Source organism: Agrilus planipennis, unplaced genomic scaffold (genome assembly GCF_000699045.2).
Source record: "Agrilus planipennis isolate EAB-ADULT unplaced genomic scaffold, Apla_2.0 scaffold37, whole genome shotgun sequence".
NCBI lineage: Eukaryota > Metazoa > Arthropoda > Insecta > Coleoptera > Buprestidae > Agrilus > Agrilus planipennis.
Window position 1 is genome coordinate 799,805 of NW_020438995.1, and position 24,549 is coordinate 824,353.

Sequence of the window (24,549 nt, forward strand, 5' to 3'; positions counted from 1 at the left end):
TATTACCTCCTGATGAAACTCGCGGCTTACTGGACGTGGAGAGGTTGGTCTCCGATGTGGTCGCTTTCGAAGCGGGAGCGGTTTCGGAGTTCTCACCAACTACCACGGTGCAAGCTTTGGAATTCTGATATGACCAGCTTAACAGACTCGAAGCTGGAAATCGAATCGTTGCAGAAATGTTAGAACTTTCCAATATTTCAAATAATTGTAATTTCTAAGTAGCCATTTTGCATAAGTTCGTCAGAAAGAAACAAAACGGAATTCAGGAATCGTAATTAAAATTTTGAGACAGCAAATGGGAGTATGTCATGTATCAAAGTCATACATACATGTATATAAAAGATTCGAATGAAGGAAAAATATACAAAATGTTCTGAAAATATTCTATGAAGATTCTTCATATAAAATCATTGCCTATAGGGTAAATAATAATTAAAAAGTATAAAATAATTTTCAGTTAGATGAATCTAGCTTTACAGTTTTACTCGCAGAAAATAATCACGTTAATGTTCAATTGTTAATAACTTAATAATCCTGTGTTGATTGAATAAATGAAGAATGAAAGAAGCAAATGTTTAAAGAAACGGAAGGACATGTTATTCTTAAAATATTTTTAGAACACTTTGTATACTTGTATGATTTGAAGAAACTGTTTCATTTCAGAAACAAATGATGAGTTTGTAAAATTTTACCTGAAATATACGAAAGGGCTGCAGTGAGAACAACGGAAAGCACTATAAACACTATAGCGGTACATTTCCAAGAGCATTTCGAGGCGATTCCTTTCTGGAAATGAAATCGACTCGCTGGCGGGAAATGACTGGAATTAGGGCGGCGTAAATTGTTTCGGACGGGTAAGACAGGCACAGCTGTGCCGTATGCGAGGCCGCATCTGTCGGAATTTTTCATTTCTTTCGAAGGACTACTACAGGACGAGTTCGACTTATAGTCCAGTGTTGACGGTGCCTTCGAGTGATCTACGAAAAACATGTACCGTTTAATACTTATTCGACTGCCAAATGCAAACTGATTGGGGTGTGAGATACTTTGAATTATTTAGCGTTAATTCAATGTTAAAGAATTGTTTTTTGAATGAATTTTACCCAGTACAGACAACTTTAAATTACAATATCTACAGTCGTATATATTAAAATAACATAAAATTTGAATAAAATAAATAGGACCATGTTATTTTGTTTTCATCTGTATGAGACTCGTTGTTTATTTTCTGAAGAACGTCGCCTTTTACGAAGTAAAACAATCCCTTATTATTTCCTCAAAACCTTAATTTTCATAGTAAACTATTTTATTTTTGAAGTGAAAATTCTATATAGCCGGGGTATTACTATTTTTTCTGTCACGAAAACTCGTTACTGCCGTGAAAGAAAGGCTGGCGGCGGCAGAAAAAGTGCAACGGGAGTCCATTAGAGTCCCGGTGGCGTGTGCTGTGCTCAGCTGTTGTTTTCTTATCTCTAAGATGTGTGCTGAGACACAGTAGAAGTGAAATTTCAACTGACAAGTGGGAAAATGAATCGCAACAAAATTTTTACTTCAAGTTTTACGGGCAGATTGTTAATGTACTTGTCTAATTTGAAAACCGGACAAAATCTTTACTTGAAGTTTTACGGGCAGGTTTTCAAATTGGACAAGTACATTAACAATCTACCCGTAAAACATGAAGTAAAAATTTTGTTGCGATTTGTTTTTCCACTTGTCCGTTTCCATTCGTTTTTTCACTTTCCGTTGAAGTTTTATTATTACTATGTGTCCCAGAATACATTTGATTTTTTGCTTAAAGTAACGTTAGAAATACAAAAAATAAAATGTGTCCTCCATGTCGCATTCGTTATGTCGTACTTTGTAATGGTTCCGAAGAGAATGGAGATTTATCGGTAATTTTGAAAATTGGTCGCTCGCCTAACGTATTGTTGGACATATACAAAGGCCGTTCGTAGATGCTTTAGAAGCAATAGAAAGTTAGTGTGTACTCGTGCAATTTTGTACGTACTACTGGGAATGTAAACATTTCCTGAGGGTGTTCGAACCAAGCACGATGGCTCGAACTCTTCGCTGGGAGCGGACGGTTGTGCAACTGCTAGACGTCCATTCAATCGGTTCATTGTCGGATTGCGTGGTGGAACATCGGGTGGTCGAGACGCACTATCCAACAAACAACCTGGAAAAGAATAACATTTTCCATTGAAATTAATTTACTTTTCCTTTGTTTCCTTTTTAACGAAAAGGGAAACTGTTTTATGAATCGGATGATTATAAAGCATTCAGTTCTCTTTTAAGGAAGTTTGTCTAATAATTAAAGGGATCTCTAATACAGGGTGGCGCATAAAAATGCATGGAGCTTGTGTTTTTTTAACTGCATTTTCTAAGACTCTTTTTAGGAGATATTGTGGCTATTTTATTTCGGTTCGGAAAATGTTCTTTTAGGAGGTCCACTGTGGCTCGGGTGATGCTAGCCACATATTATGGTTATTCGATAGCTATGGCAACAAAAAATTATTAAGTATTGTCCTATAGTGCTCTCCATTAACTATCTGAGCAACATCTTCTTCATTTTCAAAAAAATAAGGTCCAATTATTCGTTTAACTGCTATGGTACATCAAACTGCTATGCGAGGTTGATGCAGAACTCTGGTGATTTCTTTTGGGCTCTCGCTGCTTAAAAAACAATTCAAGTTTTATAGGAGTATTCCAGGCGAATTAAACTATCTCTAGGATGAAGGGCTTGAACTAACTGGATTTTGTACGGAAAGAGATTCAGACCTGTTTTTAGAATTCAATATAGGGAACGACGGGAGATTTTTAATTGAGCAGAACGACATTTCTTCGATGTTTGGGATTGATCTGCAACACTTTCAATATTTGCAATTGAGCGACCACTACGAGGCCTTCTTGGGTGTCTGAGATCTCCAACCGTTTCCCTTTCTTCCAAACCGTTTTGGTTATAGTGCGCCTAGTCGGGGCTTCGTAAAAACTAAAATCCTTTATCCGCACGTTTTAAAAAATAAAGTAACTAGTAAGTAAAAATGTCATAATTTTTCAAAAATAAGTGCCGTATTATGCGCTACCCTGTATTTCCTTTTCTACGATGCTGCTCAAATTCTATAATAACTGTTTGTTACTATTTATGTAACGTATATTAATGTCAGTCTTCTATTTATATATTTCATCCCTACATTCCTAAATCGTTTTAGCATTTTTGTCATTTATTAGTTTCAAAAGCTTTCTCTAGATCTACACGCTCTTTTTTGTTTTCTTCTATCGTTTAGATTATTCGGGTATTTCATGTATGGTACCAATATTAATACGTACTCATATTCCATAAAAGTAGTTGTTAAAGTTATATTATGCTAAGGTAATGTATCATGAGTATATCATGGAAATTAATACGTTGACTTTTCTACGTTACGTTTGGGAATATTTCGACTTGACTAGTTTGTAGCCAAAGTACGAATTTCATTTATATTACAACAGGGAAACGTGTACGTAATGAAATCGGTTACCGTCGTCTTATGCCCGGTTAATATGTTGCTTGTCATAACGACTTTCAATCATAAACTTCCTTGGAAAATCATTGGAGAGGTTGTGTAATTTACGGGTACTTAATGATGCCGCTAATTTTAAACGAGCAAGAACTTACGGACGTAAAGACGAAATTAATGAAAAGTTTGCTCATAAAGTTAAAACTTTGTATAGTTTCACCTTGAAAGTACACGAAACACGAACGAAAACTTTATATACACATAATTGTTAAGAATAAGTGAATTTCAAAAGTATTAAGTACGTTGGGCAGAAATAGATTTATGATATTTTACAATATGAATCGATAACCAAAGAATATTTCGTCTGTTGATGACTATTAGTTCCATGCTATCTACGGGTAATAATATTATTCATGTAGTAACAGAGTCTTGCTGAGATATGTACCTATATGTAGCATCTTTCGAAATTAAAGTACCTAATCGGATTTTTAAAACTAACACAAAAATACTGACAAGCAAGGGAAGAAAAAGTAGGGAAAGAGCGAATATAGAGAAAGGAGACGAAAAATTAGAAGAAGTGGCTTATATTTGGTATCTAGGAAGTCAGATAACTCAGGATGGAAGAAGCAATATAGATATCAAACAGAGGATAGCGCAGAGTCGAGTTACTTTCTATGTTCGCGAATGCTTAATTTGGAAATTTGAAAAAGACTATTAAATGTCTGGAGTGCAGCAATATATGGGTGCGAAACATGGACGATGGGCGCAGCGGGAAAGAAAAGGTTAGAAGCGTTCGAAATGTAGTGTTACAGACGAATGATGAGAATATTGTGGATAGAGGGTGGAATTGAAGAGATGTTAGAAAAAATAGGAGAGCAGAGGAAATTCATGGAAAATGGAAGCTAATAATAAATAGGCTAAATAGGTTGGAAAGACACCTTCTCAGGCTTACATTAGAAGCAGAAATTAATTGGAAGGAATTAATTGCTGTTTACGAATAGTTAAGGATGTGAGAAATTCGAAAATTAGTTCAGGATAGGAAAGAGTGGAGGTACGTGTCCAACCAGTCTTTGGACTGACGACTTTAAGATGATGAATCGGATTTTTGAAGTAGTTTGGATTTGGGGGTTGCTGAGCACTGTAATTTTTGTAACATTTTTTTTCTCTTTGCAACCGCCTGGCGCCCTCAATTTTTGCTGTTTTGGTTATTTGCCCGTCTGACCCCCACCCCCTTTTTGATCAGGTCCTATGTATGTTTGGAGAACGACCCTCTATAGATATTAAATTTGTATTTAGCACGCGAATTTAACGGTATGGGAAATAATCCTCTACACGTGTTTTATTAATAATTTGTTGTCTTTTACCTATAGATTTTAAATACATAGTTAGTACTAAAAGACTATACTGCAATCTGCACATATTTTCAGTGTTGAATATTCTCTTTCTTCTATTAGAATTTTGAGGAATAGGACGGTTTAACTTTGAATTGCATTTAGGATCTTCAATATGCTTATGATGCAATTTTAAGTTGACCTCGTAGATAAAACAACAAAGCCATGTAGATGCTAATGCGGAACTTTTATAACTGAGGATGTGTTTCCCTGTTGCCTTTTTGCACCACCGGCGACGGGAAATGCGGCTTTATTTATCGCCGTTTTCACATATAATATTTAGGGAAAGACATTGCACTGTTTTCGCGGCGAACAATCGTTCTAAACGTATCGCGTGGTCTTTGACGTAGTTTTCCATAATTTATTCTCGGCAAAGGGGGAAAGTACCTACCGAACGGAAGGATGCGAATGTCGCAAAACAGACATGATAAATATAGCCTGCTCGATAACAGAGGGAAGCACACATGCATATTTATTAAGCTGTCGACGTAATCGTAAGTCGCGTTTCGCTACACGCAATTAGTGCGTTTTTTTCCTCAATTGTAAATGATGTTTTAATGACAAAAGCAAGAAGGTCTTTAAGGTCAAACCTTTCATCAATTCAGTTGTCATTGTCGATCTTGCTTTCTGATTTATTAATAAGGTAGTTCTGAGTCCACTTGTGAACTGTAAAATCAGCAATTGAAAATAATTTATAAAATGGACTAATTTACACCTTAACAATATTAGTGCACATTATATTTAATAAGATACTTCTAAAAAGACTTTAATGCTTACTAAATACTTTGATTTAATCAGTAGGTACACTCATTTCGGTTAAGGTGTGCATTACTTTTTTTAATCAGTTTTTCGTACTCATTTAAACTCATCGCACCCGTAGGATGATAGTTACTTGTACTGAATCAGCTCCAGATGATTTCTTTCTTAAAACATTAGTACAACTTTTGTCTAAAGCTTTTTTCGAATTAGTTAGATTTAATCAAGATATTGTATTTCGGATATTTGATTCTTCTTAATTTTTCATATATACCTACAGACTTCAAAATTAAGAGAAAATCAACTTGAAAGATATTTTTGATTACAAAATTTTCTTCTTCATCCTTTACCCAGACATACCTATGCATTACCAATAAAAATGACTTGACCTGAGAAGAATTCATTTGACATAAACATTTTTCCCTGACCTGACTAAGTCACACCTTTGATTATCTTGAAGTAGTATTTTAACGTTTTGATTTTGAGATTATTTTGAAATGACCTTGAATACTTATCACAACATGGTATATATGAATTTTACAGGAATTTAGAATCTGGAGTCAGAAATAGGGCTTTCTATTAAAAAAAAAAACCGACACCACCTTGAAATTCGACGTCAAGCTAAATTTAAGGTTTTGATCTTCACATCACGGACTGAATAGGTCGATGAGGTCGGCCACGGGTCATCTATTAATTATACGGGCTACTCACGTGATAGCCGTAATTCGTTCAAAATTACTGGCCAGAGGCTTTTAAGAAGAAACGCATTTTAACTGGAGCAGCGCGCATATTTATCGCATAGGTTACTGTATGTGCTCCCGTCTGGGTTTTAAATAATTGACGAACAACCCACGGAATAATAACCGATCACAGGAATGCGTTATTAGAATTTTAAGTATTTATTAGTCGTGCCGAAGTTTGGTTGCCGTCGAATGTTTAATTATTTCGTCTCTTGAGAAAATTTTAATTATTGGAATCCGAACTACGGCGCCAATCTTAATAATGATTTCGAGAAGGTCTCCGCTTTTATTAAAGCCATTGTTCAGTTTTGTGCGAGAAGTTGAACGAATGACAATTTGGCTGAAATTTTTAATAAAGCGTCTTGTGCCCTCAAAAAAACCGGTCGCCAACATTTTCATTCGTCTTTCATTTGCCCGGCAAAGGAATAAGAAATGAAATTTAAAATGTGCAAATTGAGCATAGGCCCTGCTTGGCCTCTCTTGTTTAAGCAGGGCACAATAAATTCAAAATTCAACCTCATTATGATAACAATCACGCACTCTTTTAATGACCTGGATTAAAAGGTATTTAACAGATGAACTGGAAAGCATATTAAAGTTTCCTTCGACCCACTCGTAGGTATATTTATCTCATTCTTCTCATTCCTATTATCGTTTAAAATTTTTGAGAGATAAAATTGACTGACGGTAACTTCCTTTACACACGAAAATTATTGAGAGTGGAAAATACAAACAAAAGATTTTAATGTAAAAATTTAACAATTATTTTATTTACAAGAGGAAAGTGGCCGATTTTAGGTATCTAGGAAGTCAGATAAGTCGGAACGGAAGGAATCTCGTAATAAAGCTCAGGATAGCGCAGGGTTGAGTCGCCTTCAATAAAAAGAAGTCACTTCTACACTCGCGAATGGTTAATTTAGAAATTCGAAAAAGATTATTAAAAGTGAATGTTTGGAGCGCGGCGCTCTACAGGTGCGAGACATGGACAGTGGGCGCGACGGCAAAGAAAAGGTTAGAAGTGTTCAAAATGTGGTGTTACAGGCGAATGCTAAGGATACCGTGGATAGAAAAGGTTAGAAATGAAGAGGTATTAGAAAGAATAGGATAACAGAGAACTCTATGGAAGTCAATAAGAAATAGGCGAGATTAGTTAGTAGGACACCTTCTCAGACATGAAGGTCTAGTCAGAGACATATTAGAGGCCGAAACGGGAGTTAGGAGGGGTAGAGGTAGACCTAGATTAGATTACTGTTCGCAAATAGTTAAGGATGTGGGTTGTTATAGTTTTAGGGAAATGCGAAGATTAGCTCGGGATAGGAAAGAGTGGAGGTGCGAGTCCAACCAGTCTTAGAGCTGATGACCTTATGATGATGATTTTATTTACAGCGGATAATATTAAAAAGGGAGGATTTTCCTTAAAATATGTAATTAAGTTCAACATTCCATTTTTAAAAAATTTTGAAATTTAGTTGCGCGTCGTTTTAACCAATAAATTATTGTGACTGTGAAGCTATCGAGTGTTACGATTAACTTTACTTATTTCACGTCAGCACAGACACTTTTGAACAACATGAACGTGTTTGGTAGTAAAATAAATCATGCATCCTCATTATTTTTAATGCGATGTTGTGTTGCGTGTCAAATTTGTACCGTGCGTGACTGCGTATTCGTTTCATTTATTTAGATTGGCGAAACAAATGGAATAAGCCGTAAATCAAGACAGAAACGGCTAAGAAATCCGAGCGATTTCCTAGAAGAATTCAAAGAAAACTCTTCCAGAGCGCAAATATACGGAATTCTCCCTTTTTATGTAAAATATGACGTTGCCACTGTCTACTGATAATACCTGTTTTTATTAATTTTTATATGTTGATAACAAACGAAAAACAACACATCTCATTTGATATGAAAAATTTTTGACTCAAGGTTTTTAACCCTTTGTAGTCACAAATCATTTTCAAAACTTCAAAAAGGCTAGGGGTCCTTTTCGAATAGAATTGCGGTAATAAACAAGGGGAATTAAGCATACTAAACCTCACGTACCTATCTAATTAGTGGAAGGATCTTAAGAATGTCACCACTTTGTGTTCGTCGTCCACTGCGCAGTAAGGCAACGCCCATACGATTTGCGCGCAGGCTAAGCTTTGGTTTTTGTATTTGACAGCTTTTAATAATGATGATGCTTTTTTAGGCACACGTTTCCTTCAGATTATGTTATTAGAAAATGACATGAAGTTTTACAGAAATCATTTTTTACAGCCTTACCTCGCGGTCTCGTACAAAATGTTTTAATTGAATAAATGCCACAAAATCTTTAAGAAAACAGTAGAAAAAGGTATTCAACTCGACATATCTACTTTGTATTTACTGTATAGATGCACGGCTAATTTAAGATATTCAAAGCGCGTCAGGTAGGTGCACTGAGCTTAAATCGGATGATTTTGTTATCTAATAGCAGGTCAAAGCTTGCACTAAACCGTTACGGTGAATACAAATTAGAAGTAACATCCATTTGTACAGAAGTCGTATAAAGTTAATGTCATCAATATAATATGCAAATGCACATGGGATTAGATTAAATATACATTGTAATGATGTAAATTGTTTGGTCTTTGTAAATTGTAACGTAGTGAAACTAAATAATGTAAAGACAAACTAGACCGGTAAAACAGTTTCTTACCGAGGAAACTACAAGGACACTACAGTCAAACAAACCAAATAAATAATTAAAACCATGTATATTTTTGCTAAACGATCAAGCAACCGCGAGGCGTTTAATAAAACTGTCTTAATCAAGCAAGTAAAGTAAAGGCACTGCTGTAGTGTTTCAAAATATTTTTGCAATTTTTTACCCCAGTACCAAGCGGTTTCCCTTAGCATCATGTAGGCGAGATTTTACGGCATAATCATAACCAGCATAACCAGGGATGAATTTGTATATACTTGAACAATATGTCATCCTAAGACTAGTTGGACATGCACTTGCACTTCTTCCTATCCTAAGCTAATCTTCGCATTTTCCCTAAAACTAGAACAATCTACATCCTTAACTATTTGCGAACAGTAAACTAATCTAGGTCTACCTCTACTCTTCCTAACTCCCGTTTCTGCCTCTAATATGCCTCTGACCAGACCTTCATGCCTGAGAAGGTGTCTTACCAACATATCTCGCCTACTTGTTATCGACTTACTCTGTCCTCCTATTCTTTCTAAAACCTCTTCATTTCTAACTTTCTCTATTCACGGTATCCTCATCATCCTCCTGTAACAACACATTTCGAACACTTCTAACCTTTTCTTTTCAGTCGCGCTTTTTCTAAATTTACCCACTGAGATTTTTCCGTAAGGATTCAGCAAGGTTCTTTTGGTAATAAAATTAGGGAATAAAAAGAAATTCATCTGGCAGTGCTGATTCTTGTTGGTTAGCTTCTTGCCGCCGCGCCGTAACATGCGGTAAAGAACTTCGTTCCAAAAACCCATTTTTTATCGTGAATGTTCTAAAGTTTTCCAATAACGTTACACTATTGTAAGTCAAAGTTTTCTTTAAAGAAGATTTCAACCAGCAACATTGAGACTTACTTGAGGAATTTTTGTAAAAAGTAAAAGTCTGTTTTCCGCGTATTTCCTAAATGCTATACTGATGTATGTATAGTAGTTTGATAACCCAAGATTTTGGGAACCCATACAGATTTAAAAGTATACTCAGTCAATTATTTTAACTTACCCCACTGAATGCGATGTCTTTACATAGTTTTTCTAAAAGTTATCAAAAAATGTTTTAGTATCATTACATTACAAGCTTGGGTACGTGATAATGAAATTGCTGGACGTCACGGGCGATGCCAGCGGCTGCTAAAATGATCATAAATACAATCCTGCACAGTACCTGTGACATGAGTGTTGTGCCAACGGGGCAGAAATTTATTTATTGCGATAATTTGGCTCTGAAACGTGGTAGCCTTTAGCAAGTTGTCGTAATTGAACCGACATGTGTACTACATCATTAAAACGAGAAATTATCGTACAACTAACAAGACCGATACATCAAGTAGTTATTAAACTTGGGCATCGCTAATCGATAAATACTTCATAAATACATACCCCTTTCTCTATAGCAGCATTATTATTAGTTTTAGATAGATAAAAGTTTCGCATAAAAGTCATCTCAATTTTTATTTTACACTTCCCAAAATTATTCGTGAATCTACAGGATGTCTAGTTAGTTTTTGCTGGCAGATACCAACTTTGTTATTTTAAATGGAGCATCCAGTATTTTATTAAATATTTCTATAGATTCAGGAATAATTTTGGGAATTGCACAATAAAAATTGAGACAACTTTTATACGAAACATTTTTACCTAAAACTAATAATAATATCGCTATAAGAGAAAAGGAAATTAGGTGGGACACCCTGTATATATGTAGCAAAGTGGATCAGATACGATATTTAAACATGTCAATAGTCAAACACTTTCATCTTTACAATAATGACCGTTTCGGATTACGTTTTTAATGCATGTCTACTATTTCAACACATCTATTTCTTAAAAATTACTTTGTTTTCTTCGATATTCTTTACATAAAAAGATACTTTTTGTTAATTAAATTATTTTAATCATAAAGACAATATCGTATGAAAACGAAAATTTAACTTAATCAAGTTGAAGTACATTTGATTACAAAAATATATTATATTATGAACAAACCGCAGCAGATGCGTGAGAATGGCTGAAAATAGGGCCAGCCGAATTATATGTACACATAAAACAATAAAGATAGCAAAAATTCTGAATACGTGTTTTAAAGGGTGTATTGTACTAACGAAAGTTTGGTTATATCAAGAAATTCCTTTGTTGGCGTTTTAGGACCAACTTTTTATTGATAAAACGGTAACGTAACTATTCATAACAGTTTCAACGAATGCTCTTTCACATTCGTACCTAACGGTTGCAGCAGCTCTTGATCGAATAATTGCCCATTCTTCGTTCGTATCACGTCAAGATCAAATACGTGTAATTTTTGGATCACTCAGTCACATCTAACACGTACATAACATAAGCCTTTACGTGTCGGTACGGGTAAAATTATATGCGATCGGCGTTTTTGCATAAAAGATAACGTTGCCAGAAGGAACAGGTGTGGCAACCTTTAATTTTCGTTAACGTCTATTGCTGTACAGGGTGCCTGTTACCATTCAAAGTTATTCGAGACCTCGACTAATGATTGACTCGTAAATTGCACGCATTTGAGTTGTATATTATCCCAAATAGTTTAATGAACTACCCAAAAGGGAATTGATTTGTAAACTTCATGTCGAGATCCAATAAACGACCTCGAATCAACTAATGAAGAGGTGACCTACAATACCGAAATAGTCTACCACGAATGTGACTTTTGTGAATAGCTCAATTTATATATCAGCATTATGTAACTATTACATAATAGGTAGCAATAATTATTGATTAAATATATCTGATTGGTTTAAACTTTTAAATCTCGTTTAAGATACCGAAAAGAAACTGCAACCGAATTATTTGATTGGATAAGTATTATAGAAAGGTGGACAAAATAAAATTGCATATGAGGTGAATAAAACGCTAAAGCACAGATTACCAAGTAATAAAAAGAATTTATTTACTCTTGTTAAGAACTTTAATAATATAATTATTCTATTTTGTATTTCACAATTATTACGATTTTCGTACTCATTTATCGTTTATGTAACCTGAAAATTAAAGAGTCATTGTTACTTATTGTTTTCAACACAGAGGTGAGTGTTATATGGGTAATGCGTGCAGACAGATGTCAGAAAATATAATGGAGGGACAACACGGATTTGTTTGCCGCATTATCGCGAATCGAACGTGTGTGAACTTAGCTTTAACGCGAACGTAGTCGCGCGAATACATTTTCTGGCAACCGAGGGGCGGCAGCCACGCGGTTTGGTGATCCATACGAAAAAGTATAAGGGATGTAAATAAGATCGGCGCAGATAACACCGTGTCTGTACCGGTTCTAATTTTTCTTCTTAGATTGATTTCAGGGTACGGTTTTTTGATGTGGTCACTTACAAAGAGCCTAATTAAAACAATTTCTCTCACAACGTCAAAGCTTTCTTCCTCCTGTGTGAAACGTTACTCTGACCATTTCGGTACATGATAACAACAAAGCATCAACCTCTGATTCGTTTTGTGTTAGTAATGAATGTCAAAATCCATTTAACGGTCGCATGCACATAAACGGAGTTTAATTTAATAATCAGCCAGCGGAAATAATTGCTTAATTGGCTAAACAATTTAAAAAGTGCCTACATAGCAATTCAAATTTAATCAGAACCATTCGGGCATTGTACTGTTTCATGTAGCCTCTTTTGTATTAGTGTTATAACAACAACATGGCCCACAATCATGTATCTACTAAATAAAAATCAGAAATGCAAAGTACCTACCTGCCCACAACAGTATAAACGGAAACCACCGGTGCACAAGGCAATATTGAACCTTAAAAATATTGTAGATCACACTGTAGTTTTTGTGTGTTTTCAGGTAGATTATGCATATTTTTTTAATACAGCGGAATTCGTTTATTATGACTCCGCCTATATTGACCGACCGCTTAATATGAATAAGTAATTGCAGTGTTACGTTTGGTTTTCATATTAAATTCTCTATAGGAAAGTTTGTATGTAATGACTCCGTTTAAAATGACATATCGTTTATAATGACTGATTCTCAAGAAATCATATTCGACTATAGTGACCTAAATGATTAATAATAACATTTTTGCTCATTTTTCTGGCCTTCTTATGTATATTGATATTACAATTCATCGTTTTTTTTTTTCTTGTTCTGTTAATAAATATATAGATACAATTTGTAGTTTTTCTCTCTATTAAACACAATAACTAACCAAAATAGAAAGTTGTTTATTTTCTAAGACTACGCTTTGTATGACGCCCGCTTAGTATGACGTATTTGTCATTTCCGTTCGATGTCATTATAAGCGGATTCTACTGTATATGCCAATTACACAAGAAACGTTTTTGTCCCACTAGTGTAAAGCTTTCTACTAAGAGTCATTATCTACTATTCTAGGGATTCCAGAACTTATTTTTATATACTATGATGCTCTTGGGAATTTACAATTTTTTAGCGACCTCCCTTTTGCTAAACAATACCTGTTAGTTGTAACAAGTTATCAGAATAACTCCAAATAACATCTGCAATTTTTATTTTACTTTGTTGACTGGCGACTAAAGAGACTTACTTTTCTCAGCATAGCTTCTTAAAACAGGGTTCAAGCTTGGAAATCACAACTCTCATCTCTTTCTCTCTGTATTTATTTTCGATCTTGTTCTTTACCATAACAATTGCAGAAAAGCCTGTTTCGTACAAGTACTTTGTCGCGCCTCACGACGCTCCTGGGATAACGCTGCGGTGTCCCAGAGCGTCGCGACGCACAGTTAGTGAAACCCTGTAGTATTCCATCTAAAAAGCATGAAGTGGAAGTGCCACTTGCGTACAGTTGTCATTTAAATAAGCTGTTTTTGTAATTCCTTTAATGGATACAACTTCTACTTTAATCAGTGTTTATGGAGAAACGTAGAAGAATTTAGTCTTAAAACTTAAATAAGTTAGTTTAGTTACATTTGTATGTAAAACTTACGACATCGTTCTTTATTTCTTTGTGTAGCATGTAGTGCAGTGCAGAATTATCGAATCTATCAAATTTTGCAGAAAAATCATAAAAATAAATAAATAAATAATATTAACGCAATAGCTAACGCGATCCCCGTACCTATATCATAAAAAATAATCAAAGAAAATAGGAAGGGCGGCAAATTTAGGCTTCGCCCCAGGTGACAGAAATTTACGCTAAGCCACTGTAGTGGTGTTAAGACTTTATTGTTCATACCTGTGGTACTAATCCCTTGATATCAAGAAAAGTACCATCGTAAATACCTTCGTAGTGAGACAGACATAATGGCATCAAACAATTAGGATTTTCCGTAAATTATCGGTAGTGCATAGATATACCTGCATACAGACTGTTCGGGAAGGTGTTGACCGCGTGAAATTTGAGGGTAGTGACCGATGTGTGTTTAGTTTTAAGATATAAAAACACTTTTAGATAATAATAACAGAAGATCAATTCAGACTAACAAACAAGTAACAAGTATCTTTTTAAGCAATCAGTATTAGTTTTAGTTCATAAGTGTGCATGTAGGATTATTAAACGTATAATACAGTACGAATCTTTTTAATCTACATACACTGGTCCTTCGAGATTTACATTTTGTGTGATCAATTATTTATTGATCTATGTAGTACAGCAGTAGGACCTACGGAAACAATAAAAAATTTTCGTCAAGCGAGCCAAGCTCCCCAACACGTGGATTATTCAATCTTTAGAAAAACGAGGCATTTAGTAGCATAAATCGCTTACACTTTAAATAGGTATTTTCCCTTACTAACGACTGATGAATATCTAAATAATTGCGTTTACTTTGCATAATTATAAAACGAGTTGGAAAGTTGTTTCGGTAACAATTGTAAATTAAATAAATACGATTCAGTTACGAGGGTTTCCTCTCTTAGACTTAAGGTCTTAATTAAATTTTATTGATTACCGACCCGGTCAGCAAGGTTCTAATTTCCATAAATCGTCCGACAGTTGCCGAAGTTAATTACTAATTGATTTATCACGTTTGTCAAAGAGTGAAGGGCCCACGTATTTTATGCCCATTCGTTCGCTTTACTGCTGCCTATCGCTGCCGTCTACAACTTCATCGGCACTAAATTTCATAGAATTAAATTATATTTCAAACCCCCTTTGAAAGATTTTAGGCAACCAAATGCGATACTGTCCTCGCTAATTTATGTCTCGGCGCCATAACGACCTTCTGAATAACTTCGTAAATGTATTGTATGCACTTACGAGTTAGGTAGATAGATATCTCTGCTCAAGAGAAATTGAAACTTTTTGAAATTTTAATAGAAAGAGTAGACTGTAATGTCGCATCATTCAGTGGGAAAATCTTGTAACAATGTTAATAGCCACATACAGGACCCCGCATGATCCTTTAGAAAAATTGGCTGCAATTTGACTATGATGGTTTTTATGACATTCTGATCAAAAGTTCTTAAGGAGACGAGGTCAAAGGTAACTAGTAGAATATTCTGTATGTGAAACCTCTCATCATCATCACAAGATCGTCAGTCCTAAGACTGGTTGGACACGTACCTCCACTCTTTCCTATCCTGAGCTAAACTTTTAATTTCCCTAAAACTAGAACAACCCATATCCTTATCTATTTGCGAACTGTAATCTAATCTAGGTTTACCTCTACCCTTCCTAATTCCCGTTTCTGCCTATAATATGTCTCTGACTAGACCTTCATGTCTGAGAAGGTGTCCTACCAACCTCTCTCCTATTTCTTATTGACTTCCATAGAGTCCTATGTTCTCCTATTTTTTCTAATACCTCTTCATTTCTAACCTTTTCTATCCACGTTATTCTTATCATTCGCTTATAACACCACATTTCGAACGCTTCTAACCTTTTCTTTTCCGCTGCGCCTACTGCCCATGTTTCGCACCCGTACAGCGCCGCGCTCTAAACAAACACCTTTAACAATCTTTTTCGAATTTCCACATTAACCGTTCGCGAGCATAGAAGTGACTTCTTTTATTAAAGGCGACACGACCCTGCACTATCCTCTGCTTTATATCCCAACTACTCCTTCCGCCCTGACTTATCTGACTTCCTAGGACTTCCTAGATATCTAAAATCAGCCACTTTTTCTAATTTTTCGTCTCCTATCTTTATATTCGCTCTTTCCCTACTTTTTCTTCCCTTGCATACTAGTATTTTTGTTTTACTTTACATACAGTACTATTTTGTGAGACCGCTTCTATTTTATTTAAAGCTATCTCTAAGTCCTCTTTGCTAGATGCTAATACTGCTGTATCATCTGCAAATCTAAGCATACTAATCTTTTGCCTTTGTCTATCTATCCCTACAGTTGTACCGCCTTTAATAATGTTGATCGCATCTTCGATGTATAGAATTTTCCCGCTTTTCCGACTGTGTTTTAAGTTTCTCCCCCATAATCAGTCTCCAAAACATATAATTGCAGTACCTATTACAATTAAACAATTATATCTTTTTATGATGTATCCACAAACTTACGATTTTCCCGACATTGTTTTTTGCCAAATTTCAGGATCCTACATCAACGTGAAGTTCCCTTGACTTAGAAGATTTTTATTCTTACAGCTCCAAGTGAATGCAGACCTCAGTACTTGACATTAATTTCAAATTAATACCTCCATGTGCTCCTTGACAGACAGGCAGACGGACGGACAGTGATCCTGTAAGGGTTCCTTTTATCTTTTTGAGGTACGGAACCCTTAAATCAAGCATAAATGAATGTTTAAACATGAACTTAATTTTCTATCTTTAATGTTGTTTTCCTCTGCTCAATCCGTTTCTTTTTGTCTTGTTTGGAAAAGCAGAAATTGTAATTTTCTATTCAGGCTTGGAGCATAAAAGAAAACTAGCCATAAAAGTGGATTAAGCTTTTATTGCCGCTACCTAATGTAACGTGAGCTACGGCCGACGATGGGGATCATCTTCAAATATTCGCCGATATGGTCGACCACAGGATCCGTATCGTGTCGTGTGCTGTCCCTCTTTCCCTTTAGCTCTCGCCCTTCTCTCGCATTTAAGGGATATATTTCTTCAAGATAAATTCCATTGGGGTCTGTGAGACGAAGAAGCTAACGATATTGTCTGGCATTTTCCCCAGATTTCGCTTATTTAAATATTAAAATCGTCCCCAGAGAGCCGAACAAAAAACTGTTAAAAGCTCATCAAAATTCAAGTTTGGGTATTCACAGACGGAACGAAGAACAAAGTTTTTTATTACAGCAGCAAATTGTAAAACGGCAGATTATGCATCCTTTATTTTCTTTGTTTTACTTCACTCTTTCAATAATTTACGAATTCGAGAATTTGCAAGGGCACGTTTTTATATTAAAGTTGTTTATCCCTAACAGTTGTTGCTTTGAAAATTAAATTGTAGAAACAAAACAAATTTAAAACATACCTCTCTATCGTTTTCTGTTACTCCTGAAACTTCTTAACTTAAGGGACCGTTTATACATTATGGCATACCGCGAAAGGTTCGCATGACAAAGCATGTAGTAGCGGATATATACAAAGCATGCACGGGACAGCGCCGAAGACTGATTAAGCTGATCAGTATTTATTATTGTTATTTCTTTTTGATTAATTTTATGTTTAAATAAATTGGTTTAAATAACCACTAACAAATTCAAAATAAGTGTTCTCTAAATATGGAATATTTAATTTTAAATACCTCTTTTACTATATTGTTCCTAAGATGCCGTCAAAAGTAATACAGAAATCAAAAAAATAATCAACAAACAGATTTCCCTCTTGCTTTCTTTAAATGCTAAATGCAAAATACGTATTTTCAAAATACTTTTTTTGTAGTACCTATTTAATTTTCTACATTTACTTAAGTATAAAATATATTTTAGGAAAACCTTGTAGGAATTTCTTCCGTTTGAAGTGATGGAGATATAATTTTTCAATCATTATGTTAGTTTCTTCAGTTCAGCAACAAATAATTCTTCTATCTGTTTCCTTATTCGCCTTTGTCACCCGTTTTAATTAGAAAAAAAACACTTATGCCAAAATAGTTTGTTTAGCGTAAAAGATCAGAGGCAAAATAAGTTGCCAATAATTTTACATCAAAATATTTACAACCCCATTTTATCTTTTACATATTGTAATAAGAGAAAGAAATGGAATCCATAGTTTCTTTAGCTTTGGGTTCATCTAATAAGTGAAGTTTTTCGAATCGTTTTCTAATAATTTTGGATTATATGCATTTATTAGTACACCACAATATCTTGTAGTTTTCAGTTTTACACAGCTGGTGTATATCAATTCGATATTGTTTTGCGGGCTGTTTTGTCGTAATTCATTGAATTTCGTAGTTCCTTGCTAAAGGTAGGATAACTGGTGATTTGGCAAGTGCTGATATCAATTTGGAACTTCAAAATTCCATGGACCATGACATTGAACCCGGAAAACAATATCGACCCATTATTTTAGATTATCCATTTCCAAGGAGTTTACAATTTTTTGGGCTCTCAGTTAAAAAATTAGAAGGCATTCATGGAATGTCTGTTTGTCACCTTTGTAAGCTTCTAATACCTTCAGTGGCCAATGTGAGCAACTCATTTTATATGAAGTTAGATCGGTGTTACTAGCAAAACTTTTAACGGCAAAAATGCATTTTTCATTTTACAAATAGAAAATACGTTTGGAAAAACATTTTAAATAAAATACAAAATGCTTTTCTGAAAAAAGTATTTAAATGCAAGATAATAGTAGGTATTTTTTATTGTAACGACCCCTAACCATTATTTTTAGAAATTATATATGTTTATATACTTAATAAAATATAAGGGGGGAGGCAGGGAACTATTATCCACCCTAATACCACGAATTTCCTAATAACTAACAGCTGGAGTGAATTTTTTCCAACGACATCGGGTGAATTTACTTACTGCAAAACTTGACCTGTTTCAAAATAATTGTAATACGTTGTAAACCACCCCCTACTTCTTGTTTCATGTTTACGTCAGTATTGGTACGGTATTGGATAAATGGATAAGTAATATACATATGTACCTAAGTTGAATTTTTCAAAGACTGCCGGTTCTCGCAATATATTACGAAATTGCTTCGTTTGAGGCGGTGAATGTTATCCATCAGTCAGTTAAGGGATCAAGCTCGGATTTGTCTCGGACTTGGTTGGCAGACAGCAGTTGTTGTTTCTGCGATCGATAGCGGCTTGCGTAAATATTTGTGTAATCCGGGCTTTCGATCGTGGAAAATTTATGACAAGTCAGCACGGCAATTTTGCAAATGGAGATTCTTCGGAGCTGATAGACTTAAGTGTTTTTCTTTTGTTGGCGGCGCAGTGATTGATGAAAATCGCTACAGTGGCGCGCTCAATAATAAAAAGTTTGGAAGTGGAAGTTGCAGGTTCACCAAATATCCTTCCTGTTTTATGATGTTCTCCGTTCATTATTCACGGTCCATTTGTCCGAAAAGAGAAAGGAAGTTCACGCTCCGGCCATTGTCAAGGCTTCATCCACCACGGCTGACTTGATCGCTATAGAATGTTGACTTGCAACTATATCTCATGCAGCATCCATTTATTTGGCAAACTTGACTGCTTCAGGGATTGTTTCGTGGCCGTTGTTTACGCCCTTATGCAATTCACCAGAAATAATACTTCCCTTTCACGACTAGATATATCTAAATTAAAAGAATATTACTATAATGATCTTTAATTTGAGGTTCGATTAAAAATGAAGAACTTGACCATGGCCGTAGATAGGTGATAGGGGCAAGGGAGGCAGTGTCCCACTAGCAAGTTAATTTCCCTCCCCCATGGAAAAGGCTCTGATGAGTTATGATATCGACACAAAGTTTAAAAACATAGAAAACATACACATACATAAACTTGCAGCCATTGAAACTGCCTCCCCTAGGAAAAATATCTAAAGTTTAAAGTTAGTTGTAACCAATTTTTGAGAAAATTTCGTTTTTAATAAAATTCAAGAACCATGAGCAATAAATTTAAGGTAAAGAATAATATTGCTGTGATTGAGGTAATGCGGGTGATAGTCAAGGTAGGATTAGGGAATCCACATCATGAAACTACATTTTTTGTATAGCTACGAAAAATTATATTGATCAAACAATTAACATTTACTTGTCTCTAGAAGATATTACACGATGTAACTGTCCACTGCTATTACGTTAGAAAGTGCTGTTCTTAAACTGTTTAGGAATTTTTATTGAAATTCACGCCACCTTCACATTTGTTTCTTTTTATTAGTATCTATTGCGATAGTTTAAAAGTTAATGGGTTTAAAAAATATTAAAAAGATGAAATCGTTTTGAAGCGCCGGGCAAGTATTGTGAATTCTACAGGGCTCCATTCACCATTTATATAAAACTTGATCTCAACTTCTTTATCATCACCTACACGTGCATGATGCATGGGACTCATTTAAATGTATGATGCAGACGCGAATTTATCGTACCATCTCTCGTCTCAATTCGATCGTAAACCAACCTGGCCAATCGCAAGAATTCCAAGTTGAACTCGTTGTTATGGTGAAGTTAAACTTTAGTTCGGTGTATCGATAGGGTCGTTTAATAGTAGTTTGTACCGTTTTGTTGTTTGAAAGGTTCTAGTCACCTTAATTTTCCATCAGCATGCCGTCACCATTCATAAATAGATAATACCTTGACAAAATCAACCCTGTTAAAATATTACAGCGGAAGTCGAATTTACTTTTATAGCAAACGTTACACGCATCACGCCTAAAATTATTGATCATCATAAGGTCGTCAGTTCTAAGACTGGTTGGACACGTACCTCCACTCCTTCCTATCCTGAGCTTATCTTCGCATTTCCCTAAAACTAGAACAACCCACATCCTTAACTAGACTAGACTTTCATGCCTGAGAAGGTGTCCTTCTAATCTATCTCGCCTATTTTTTATTGACTTCTACACAGTCCCTTGTTCTCTTATTCTTTCTAATACTTCTTCATTTCTAACCTTCTCTATCCACGTTATCCTCATGCCACCCGAATAGAATAAAAATAACAGCTATGAATATTCACCTGGAGAATGTTTTATAGATTGGCATTACCATTTCATAGGTTATGTGCACCGATTTTTGCTTTGTATCCACTGTATATAAAACAATTTGCCTTTAAGAGAGTATTAATATTTTACATATCCGATTTTGTTTCCGGTCCTTGAGCTGGCTTATTCTCGCCGAGTAAGCTTTTATTATCACCGTAGTTCTTCTTCCGCTATCTCAGGGCTGTTATTATCCGTTCCCTTTTATTACCTGCTTTCGGAAGCACCACTACTGCCTCAACTTTGGAGGTAACTAATCTAGCTTGATTGCACTCCGGAGGCGTTCCGGCACTAGCAAAACCCACCTTGTTATTACAGTTAACTACGTTATAGATTAGCAACGGCTACGGACCGACTTGTTCACTTGTTGTTCCCGGCACCGATTGGCTTTTCTGTCCCTTGGGACCAGTTACAAACACTACACCTTTAATAACTGGCATATCGTAAAGTGACGGAATCTTTTCGAATACAATTACAAAGCAATTAATTCGGAACGATTTAGAGAAACTAAAATTAGTCCCAACTTCCATTTCATATGGGTACCGGAAGTTTACAACTACATACGTAGATGATATGACACGAAGATTTTCGGGGTGAAAGTTGACTCTTGAACTTATTAGAGAAGCGTTTGTCTTTTATATGTTACCAGCTAAACCCAATTTCACTATAAACTATTTTTGCTTAGACCAATCTGATTTATCCGAAGAGCAGTATTGAATGAACCAGTTTGGACTTGTCCAAATCGTTTTGCCTAGGCTAAAAGGTTTATCCAGAACGCTGTATGTGATCTTTTCTTTATTCCCTGCTGTACAGGTACGGATCTTGAGAAGAAAGTAACAACTTACACCCGGGAGGTGTGTAATATACACTTGTAATAACTAATTAGGTTATAGATGTTTTAAGTTACCCTAATTTTAAATTTAAGTAGTTTATGCTAAAATCAAGTTTAGCTAGTAACATTTCAGGACAAAACGGTTTGGTCCCAATATGTCCTAGCTGATCATCCTAAAACTGTTTTATCCTGAAATCGGTAACCTATACATATACATAACTGAATTCTGGTATTCAAAATGTTCTTACAACTTGTTTTTTCTTCGCTTACAGTTTGATAATTTTATTTTCAATATCAATAATAGGCGAAAGATTGGAAGAAGTGGCTCACTTTAGTTATGTAGGAAGTCAGATAAGTTAGGGCGGAAGGAGTAGTAGAGAAAGGTTGGTAGGACACCTTCTCCACCACGAAGATAAAGTCAGAGACACATTACAGGCAGAAACGGGAGTTAGGAAGAGTAGAGGTAGACCTAGATTAGATTACTGTTCGCAAATAATTAATGATGATGATGCGTGTAACGTATGCTATAAAAGTAAATTCGACTTCCGCTGTAATATTTTAACAGGGTTGATTTTGTCAAGACATTGTCTATTTATGAATGGTGACGGCATGGTGATGGAAAATTAACGTGACTAGAACCTTTCAAACAACAAAACGGTACAAACTACTGTTAAACGACTCTATCGATACACTGAACAAAAGTTTAACTTCACCATAACAACGAGTTCAACTTGGAATTCTTGCAACTGGCCAAGTTGGTTTACGATCGAATTGAGACGAGAGATAGTACCATAAATTCGCGTCTGCATCATACATTTAAATGAGTCCCATGCATCATGCACGTGTACGTGATGATAAAGAAGTTCAGATCAAGTTTTGTATAAATGGTGAATGGAGCCCTGTAGAATTCACAAAACTTGCCCGGCGCTTCTCCTATGATAACGCCCCTCTTAAATCCGAAATTCCATAGTTTAGGGAAAAAGTAAACAGTAACGATAAATTTGACCTAGACTTTCTCATCATCATCGATCGTTCTGTTATTGGCAAACTCTTTTTGTTTCCAATAAAGTTTCATAAAATGCGCCCCATTGTCGGGAATTAACGTTTGTTGCTGACTTTTCCGATAATAGTAAACTAGGGGGTGAATAACGTAAACGGATCCTTTCGCTGCCATGTACTGTCAACAAGTTTTCATTATAATGTAAAGTTCATCAATAAAATCTAACTAAATACGAAGAATTTTATAGATACGTAGTTACATCTTTTATTTAAGTTGCTCAATAAAAATAACTCTATTAACCAATCCAGGTCAAAATCTTATAATTTTGGGGAAGTTTAAAAGGTATTGAAGTTTAATTATCCATAGAATGAAGTAACATTAATTCTGGTAAAGTAAATCTACGATCTGTTAGTCTTTGAACAACGAATCTATCTTAAATTCACCCATGCACTGTTTCATGTTGTTCTAAAATAATCCATAGGTTCTTATTTTAATTTTCATTGTCTTGTGGGAATACGTGGGTGTAATGTCTAGGTGTTATCGGCTTTTCCAACATACATATACCAGTAAAAAATAATAACTAGAGAAAGTCAATTTTCTTCATGGTTCGCTAACGTCCGACTTCCTCATGAAATGTTAATTGGTGCGTGTTTGCAAGTTGAAGTTTGACGGTTAGCTATGCGTGCCGCTAAAGTTTTCCATGTAACTCCATCCTGCAACTTTTCCCGAGCTTCAGACAAGCAATTTATTTCTTAATGTTACAGTAGTTGCGGAAAGTTTTCGCTGCTAGAAATAACAGGATCGGAACACTCGTTTCATTCTTTCCTTCGGTAATAATGCTATACTCCTTGTACCGAGAACGTACATACGTATGTGTAGGTATCAGAAAGTCGAAAATGAAGGTGAACTGCAAATGGAAGCGGAAGTTTCTTTTCAGAAAGGTCAATTGAACTACAAAGAACAATGTGAGAATTGTAAGTTAATTTTCCGCGATTTGGAAGGTTGATAGTTTTTTACAGATTTGGTACTTTAATTGATCTATTGTATACAAAGGATAGGACTTTTTAACGAGAATGATTTAGTAAAAAATTAACAATTTACTTGTTGATTTTCTAACTTATAATAGGTATAATTTTTATCATCATTTGGTCACGTATTAACTGACTATGACTACCTACTGTAACATAGTGTTCTCATTCACACATTATGTTCTCCATTTAATCCACTTACAAGTTCAAGTAAGTACATTAATAGTATTTGTTTAAAATTGCAAGCTAACGCCTACCACTTGGTTAATTAGTCAATTAGCAATCATATAAATCGTGGAAATAATAATAATCGGGGAAGCATTTTTACAAATCATTAGATCTTTAGAAACGATTCAGTAATGGGATAGGATGGTGAGGCGGGTGATCATGCTCACTCACCCTGAAATTTTCTCTGCCATTTTCTAGGCAAATATTATTAATTAACTGATTTAATAGATCCTAGATTATGATGCTGTTTTACAATATTACATCCGTGTCTCATATGCAACAAAAAATCATAACTTTGGTGTAAAGCAAAT

The 24,549-nt window shown here is 35.2% G+C and overlaps 1 protein-coding gene across 4 annotated transcripts in view; it reads right to left on the reverse strand.

The window, feature by feature from the left end:
• The window catches only part of LOC108745102 (teneurin-m), a 286,594-nt gene that overhangs the window by 21,725 nt on the left and 240,320 nt on the right, over positions 1–24,549 (reverse strand). For all 4 annotated transcript variants that reach the window (XM_025975752.1, XM_025975751.1, XM_025975753.1 and 1 more), the window contains 3 exons: positions 2,009–2,176; positions 693–977; positions 7–153 (listed from right to left, as the gene is read on the reverse strand). In XM_025975752.1, the coding sequence (XP_025831537.1) occupies positions 7–153; positions 693–977; positions 2,009–2,176 (600 nt within the window). The remainder of the gene's footprint in view (positions 1–6; positions 154–692; positions 978–2,008; positions 2,177–24,549) is intronic.